The sequence below is a fragment of the Gastrolobium bilobum genome, unplaced genomic scaffold (assembly GCF_033153095.1).
Source record: "Gastrolobium bilobum isolate Gb01-03AN ecotype WA unplaced genomic scaffold, APGP_CSIRO_Gbil_v1 utg34786, whole genome shotgun sequence".
In the NCBI taxonomy this organism is placed as follows: domain Eukaryota; kingdom Viridiplantae; phylum Streptophyta; class Magnoliopsida; order Fabales; family Fabaceae; genus Gastrolobium; species Gastrolobium bilobum.
Genome location: NW_026897306.1, coordinates 300,130 through 308,121, shown reverse-complemented (window position 1 = coordinate 308,121; position 7,992 = coordinate 300,130). Strand labels below are relative to the sequence as shown.

The window sequence follows — 7,992 nt, the reverse complement described above, 5'->3', positions numbered from 1 at the left end:
CTAAACTTAACGGATACATTTCAACAATACATTTCAACAACACAAGAATACAGTTCAACAATACATTTCAACAACACAATACATAACTAATACAAGATAAAGTTTAGGGTACAAGGAAACAAAACAATACGTAAAGTGATTGTCATTACAAAACAAAGTACTACACAAAAACAATACGTAATCATGCTTGTCTTAGTCTCAATGGACATGTACGAATGTTATGTCCAACTTGCTTGCAATGCTTACATCTGCTCTGACTGCTAGAGGGTTGAGACTCAACCCAATCCATCTCATTCTGAATCCTTGAAGACTTTGGTCTTCCTTTTGCACGTACCAACTGAGCATCCGGAATTACAGTAGGCCCAACAACGGATGGAATCAACAATTCATTGCCAATAGGAAACCAGTGTGCAGCATATACTTTAGCAATGGTTGGAATTTTGAAAACATGATCCACATAATCATAATGGTTTAGCTTGGCTACCTTGCAAACTGCTAATACATGACTGCAGGGATACCTCCTTGCTGTAAACCTACCACACTGACATGTACGATTGATTAAGTCCACTCTCATGATGTCACCGACCTCGTGTGTAGATTGATTGTAGGCATCCTCAACCTCAAACAATAACAGGTCACTATCATATATCCTCACACGATAAGTGCCAGCCAATTCATCATTTTTTTGCAACGCTGCCTCAACCTTCTTTGAAATTATCCAACCTTGTGAGATATCTTTTTCAATCCCTTCACGTCTCTTGACGAAATACTCAACGAGTCTACTGAATGTCATCTTGACCAATGCAGATATAGGCAGATTTCGTGCTCCACGAAGCACCTTATTCACACACTCAGATAGGTTAGTTGTCATATGACCAAACCTACGTCCTGTCTCATCATACGACCTGCACCATTGCTCTTTCGGAATCGCATCCAACCATGAAGCAACTTCAGGATTGTTCTCGATAAATTCCTTGTACCTAATGTCGAAATTTATCTTTGAACATGTGTACCCTGCAAAAAACCATTTCTTCAAATGGTTGAAAATGTGAGTAATTATACCGTACATTACCTAATTTCATCAACGTTTTCTTCAATTCCACATTCCTAAAACGGGTATTGAAGTTGCTTCCGATGTGACGTAGACAAAATACATGATAAGCATATGGAGGCTGCCACCCTCCGTGGTCTTTCACCGCCCTTATGATGCTTCGATGACGATCGGATATTAGACAAATACCATGCCTATGTGTGACATGAAAACGTAAAAGGCTAAGAAACCAGGACCAATCATCCAACCTCTCACCTGGAGGAACAACAACAAAGTCAATAGGGATGAGCTCAGAAATTATTTACAGTATGAAGTGGCAAAGAAGGGTCACATGCTTTCACATACCCCAAAGCAAAATTATTTACTCACCTGGAGGAACAACAGCAAAGGCAATAGGGAGCAGAAATCCATCTCCATCCTGAGATGTTGCAATCAATAGAGTACCTCTGTACTTCCCATACAGATGAGTGCCGTCAATTTGAATTATAGGCTTGCAGTGTTTGAATGCTTCAATGCATTGGTGAAATGTCCAAAAAACCCTTTGAAATACGGCCCTGTCTGTATAAACCCGACGTTCATCAAAACATTGATTTGTATCAAGTTTGAACACAGAACCCACATTCACCTCCGTCATATACTTCAGCCAATTTGGCAAGAATGCGTACGATTTCTCCCAGTCACCAAACAACTTAACGATGGCCTTCATTTTTGCCTTCCAGGCCTTCCTGTACGTTATGTTGTATCCATATGTTCCCTGTATCCTCTCCTGTATCAGAGCTGGTCTTGTGGATGGATCTTCCTTTAACATATCTGGAAAAAAAAATTAACTTTACCATATTCTCAATTAATCTGAATCATTAAATAAACAGTGGAATACATACTCATTATAGCCGCACAAATGACATTTGAATCCAACTGTCTATGATCCTGTGCTAGGCCTTGATTTAGGCATGTGTGACCTTGACCCCATTTACGTACCACCCAGTTAGCTCCCTTCTTCGGCTTAATTGCCCTCATATACCAGGGACAACCGTCAGCATGGTTTTTACACTTCATAACAAATCTTGACTCGTCGCTTTTTTCAACTATGGCTGTCCTGCGCCCCTTCATACAATGTATCTTCACAGCATGTTGCAATTCTGGTTTGGACCCAAATTCTTGTTGCACAAATAACGGATCTCCTAACTTCCAACCTCCGTGCAAGTCATCATCGCCATATAGGATCTCCAACTCGTCATTAGGGTGCGCCCAGTTAATGAATGAATAATGTTGGCTTTCATTCCAGAATGGCTCCTCAGACCCTGCATCTAAAGATCATGTCAAATTTAATAACTTACCACAAATAATAAATTGTCTAAAGCAAATATTCAAATTTAATAACTTACCACTACTGACTGGGTCGACATGAAGTGGTGACAAGGCTGGGGTACCGAGACTTACGGCGCTCATGTCAGCCTCAAAATTACCGTCCACGTCAGTGTCTGACGAATCACCTTCTGGAATAGCACTTTCAGGTTCTCCCTCATCTTCGCTGTCCACATAGTCCTCGTCTTCATCCTCTTCATCCTCATCCCATGCTACCTGAGGAGGTGCAGAAGATCGTACAACTGTATCTTCTTGACCGGTACAGTGTGCAGTAGTGGTTGTATGCACCGGTAAAGATGAAGATTGTCCAACATCAACTTCAACATATATCTCAATATATTTTAATACTTTCCATTCAACAAACGCATCTGTTACGAACTCCACATCTTCATCATCATTTATATCGTTTCCAATGTAGTATATTGTATCCATATCCACTACAGTCTCTAACCTGGCTATCATGCGGTGGATGGAATGTATGCCTTCTGACCCCATTTTTTGAAGAATTCTCTCCTTCAGTTCATTGCATGTAGTGCCCACTTTGATTTTCATCGTTTTTGTTTTTCCTTCAAATCGGACACCGTTCGGACCTTCAAAATGCCTCCCATTGTAGTAAACAACTATAGGAACCATGTTTGGACTTGAACTCATCTTTCACACAAAAATTAGATCTAGGTTTTGGGTTTGGAGGTTGGTTCGGATTTTTTAGCACAAAATGGGAGTGTGGAGATGTAATCTCAATGTCCCACCAAGATTCAGCTTTCTGAAATGATGAGATGAAATATGTGTGATGTTTCGGATTAGAGAGGGTAAGAGAGAAAGATTTTGGGGTTTCAAAAACCCTATACCTCGCAACAATGGCCGAAACCCATACATATTGGGGTTTCTGGACGCGATTTACCCGGGTACACTGCTCTGTACCCGGGTAAATAATTCAAACATTTTCCCAGATTCAAGAACTCTACCCGGGTACACCCCTACATACTCGGGTAGATAAAAAGTTTCAAAATTTACCCGGGTAGGTAATGGTGTACCCGGGTAGGCTTCGTGGTCAACGGTCAAACAGGGGCAGATTGGTGTTATGTTTGTTGGGGAGGGTAAATTTTCGAAATAGTTTTGAATGAGGGGCAATTTGGTAATTAATTATTAATTAAGGGGCATAAGGGTCAAAAAGCCTAATTTCTAACGACCACTGCTATTTGCAGAACAGTTAAAGTATAAGTAACAAATTGTACCAATGTTTTTCATTTATGGACATTTTATGCCGCTTCAATTTCTAATTAGACCGTTGGCAAGTATCTATCTGAATGCAATCAAAAACTTTGGTTAACCAACCAAATAGGTCCTTGATTTTTGAAGTAATTTATAAAATTACAAATTTAATGTTTAAAATATTTGAGTATTTTTTTTATGAAAAATGAAAGAAAATTGTTCAAAATTAAATTTTCCATTAAAGCCACATAAAAAATTAGTAATGATTTTAATATAGTATAAAACTATATATGTTTGTAAGATATATATAGTACCCTTTTTTTTTGTAATACAAAGATATAGTACCCTAATCATGTAGGTCCATATAAAAAACGATATGAGAAATTTTCTTCCATTTTTCATATAAAAAATTCAAGGGTTTAAAACATTAAATTTTAATTTTATATGATTATACCTAATCTAGACTCATTTCTTTCTTTCTTTTTCTTTTTTACATGGTTTAACTATTGTCATTAAAGAAGAAAACTCTTTTGAGCAGCATACCATAATGTATGTTTTTTTTTTTTAGTATAATGTACTCATAGTTCTCAATCTCATATTTACGACTAACTAAATTTTATTAAGTTTTACACATTGCATAAAGAAGAAGAAGAAAGTGAAAGAGACAATATTATTCAAGTGATTGATTATTTTGACCCTATTTTAAAAAAGTCATTTGTAGACTTTGGTTGATGGTCCAAACATGTTACTTAATCATTTAACTTTACTTTCTTACTTCATTTCTAGCCAAAACTTGATATTTCTAAACATGTGTTTTTATCTCATAATTTTCATAAATTAGTCTCTCAATAATTTATATATAATTTTCAGGTAATTTTACCTAATTTGCATTTTTATTCCAAAATTCAATTGCACTTTTATTTGAAAGTAAAAATTAGATTTATGATATAATTTATCTTTCTTATTAATCATGAAAAATCCCTACTCATTATAAATGTCTGGGTTATTATATTTTCAGTAATTGAATAAAAGCCTCAAACACAGATAAGAAAAACCATATATAGAAGTAAATGTTTAACTCTAAGTCTTTTAATTGAATTTTCGCGTTGGGTGTACATATCATGAAAATGAATTTACGCTACTTAAATTGATTCGGTAAATGTACTCATATTTAAATAATGAAAAGATAAATAAAAAAAATTAATTGAATTTTATTACTACTGATTCTTAAAATTTCATCAGTGATATAGTAATCATTATAATTTGATAATGTAAATATTTTGCATTTATCTATCAATTTATAAATATTAGTTAAATCGCACCTATTTAATGTTTGTAAGTAAAGAAATAGAACAAAATTTTCACATGAAAAAATACATCCTCCACAGCAATATGTCATAATTGATTTGTATAAGTTTTTTTTTTTTAGGGAAAAGTGTTTGTCATTTTAAATGACATAAAGTTATGTCATTTTAAGAGAGAAATAGACACAAGAAAAAAAATTTATTTGAAATTTAAATTAAAAAAAAGTATCCACTTTCTCTCTCCCATGATTTTCATTTATTGTGTCTATCTCTCTCTTAAAATGACATAATTTATATCATTTAAAATGACAAACACCAAATGATCATTTGTATAATTTATATACATACTCTTAAAGAATCATTAATAAACTGCAATCATTTATTGATTTCAAGTATGAATGAGTTAGTGTTGAATTTACATTAAAATGAAATTTTGAGGATATAAAAAAATACTAATTGAATTGTATACATGCATGAATAATCATTAACTATGTTGAAACAATTTATTAATTTTAAGAATGGAGTTAATGCTTAACATACTTATATTAAAATTTATAAGGATATAATAATATCTTAATTCAATTAATTATTTATTATATTCTTAAAGAACTAATAGTATTATTAAACTCATTTATTAATTTCAAGTCAATTTGAATATTAAATATAGATAAATAATTTTTTTTATCCTATTTAGAATTTTACATGACTTAAAATATAAAATAATTTATTGTTGGCTTATATTCAAGGGGACGGTTATACTTACTATCATTTTAGGACATGTTAGGTACACAGTATAGGATAAGGCATGATAGTATAAGACCTGATTAAATAATACCTGATTAAATTTTAATAGTATCAAGCGTTTGACATGATATTGTATAAGATAATATCGTTTAGTATTTGATAATGCACTGTATAATACTAAATAGGATACAAATAAATATTTTTGATAAATATACCATTTTAGTAAAGAATTTATATAATTCTTTCAAATATGTCATATGATATTAATTTTTATAAAAATCTATTGATCAGTATTTTCAAAAAATATTAATTTTTAGAAAAATAAAAATATCCAATATTTTAAAAATTTATATATTGAAAAATTAATTTTATTTTAATATATTATTATTAAAATAATAGATTTATTCTTGAGAATTGCATTGGTTAATACATCAACCCCTTATCAGGCCTAATCCCACCCCCTAGATCTGATTAAGTTATATATCATTATTATTTATAAAGAGATTCTGTTGTATAAGCTTATACTATACGATAATCACACCAAACAACTAAAAATGTTATAATGTATAGTATAAACTTATATTATCAGGCCTTATACATCACACCAAACAGACCCTTAGACTTACTACTCTTAGTACCTATTTGGTTAACGTTGGAAAAACTTGAAATCAACAGTTGAAAAAGGAGAAAATTTAACTATCGTTGATTTCCAATTATTCCAATGGTAATAACCAAATAGGTAGTAAGAGTGGTAAGACCACAATACTAGTATATATAGATGTGGGGAAGGACAAGAAGCTTTAATTGAGACTAAGAACTGATTTGCGATTAATCTCATAGCCGGCTCAAAGAGTTGAAGCTAGTGGGATACCCGAGGCCTGACTCACCCCCAAAAAATAATTAGGATCGATATAAAAAATAAAATTAATAAGTATAACATTCCCTTATATTCAAACATCCTTTTGTTTAATTTAATGTGTTTATATATATATATATATATATATATATATATATATATATATATATATACATAGTAAAATCATTTCCGCAGCCGCTTTATGTACAGCAACGACAGGTGTATGGTTATGATTCTCCACATTTAATGCTTTCATCCTTTGTATGGTTATGATTTCCTGAATTTAATGCTTTCAAGAATATATATGCCAAGTATTTGATTGCTGCACGTACAGCAGCTGCAGAAATGTAAACCTCTATATATATATATATATATATATATATATATATATATATATATATATATATGGGAAAAATATTTCTCAAGCTGCTTGAGATAAGTTTATCTCCTGCCATCCTAAAACTACGTCATTTTGATTATTTATTTTCTTATATTTATTGATTCACCTTTGAATGATTATGATTCCCCTTTTCTCTCTCTTCCTTTATCACCATTGATCCATCTTTGTACGGTTATGATTTAGTTGCCGGAGATAAAGTTATCTCCGGCAGCTTGAGAAATGATAAGCCCTATATATATATATATATATATATATATATATATATATATATATATATATATATATACTTGAGATAAGCTTATCTCCGGCTATCCCAAAACTACGTCGTTTTATTTATTTATTTCCTTATATTAATTAATTCACCTTTGAATGGTTATGATTATCTTTTTCTCTCTCTTCCTTTATCACCATTTATCCATCTTTGTACGGTTATGATTTAGTAGTCAGAGATAAAATTATCTCAAGCAGCTTGAGAAACGATAAATCCATATATATATATATATGTAGGATCAATGGTGTCACATGCTTACAAATCAGAGTCATTGATTTTTTTTTATCGAATAGCTCTTAGACGAGATGTCAAATTTCAAATTTGACACTAGTATCAACGGATTCTACCTTATATATATGTATATATATATATATATATATATATATATATATATATATATATATATGGTGCTTTTAAAGTCATATTAATGTAGAACTTTGACTTTTATGCACGCCCAACAGCTAGAAGTATTTTTTTTTATTTAAAAAATAATTAACAATTTTCCCCCCAGTTTCACGATTAAAGCGTTGCATAGCAGAACCCTACTTTTATTATTGTATGAGTAAGTCAATCGGTAACTCTAAATCATTTACAATATGTTTGTCCTCTCCCTTATACCTTTATGGATCAGTGTGTAATATCAAATATAACAGCTCATGCATCTTAAGTCACCGTGTTCTCTTGTCAGTAACAGTAATAATCAAAACCACATAATTAATTTCTATATATTAGCAACCACAGTCTGAGGGAAGCCATACCCATCGTCTTGTATCATCCAACTCAGTAACA

At 32.0% G+C, this 7,992-nt stretch overlaps 1 protein-coding gene across 1 annotated transcript; it reads right to left on the bottom strand.

Annotated features, from left to right (window-relative positions):
• Positions 1-484: 484 nt before the first annotated feature.
• LOC133305808 (uncharacterized) lies at positions 485-2,040 on the bottom strand (the record flags this gene model as incomplete). Its single annotated transcript, XM_061506045.1, has 3 exons — positions 1,421-2,040; positions 1,073-1,306; positions 485-1,014 (listed from the first exon to the last, which is right to left on the bottom strand). Coding segments are annotated over exons 1-3 (1,203 nt in total), but the record flags the coding sequence as incomplete, so codon positions are not given.
• Between the last annotated feature and the right edge of the window lie 5,952 nt (positions 2,041-7,992).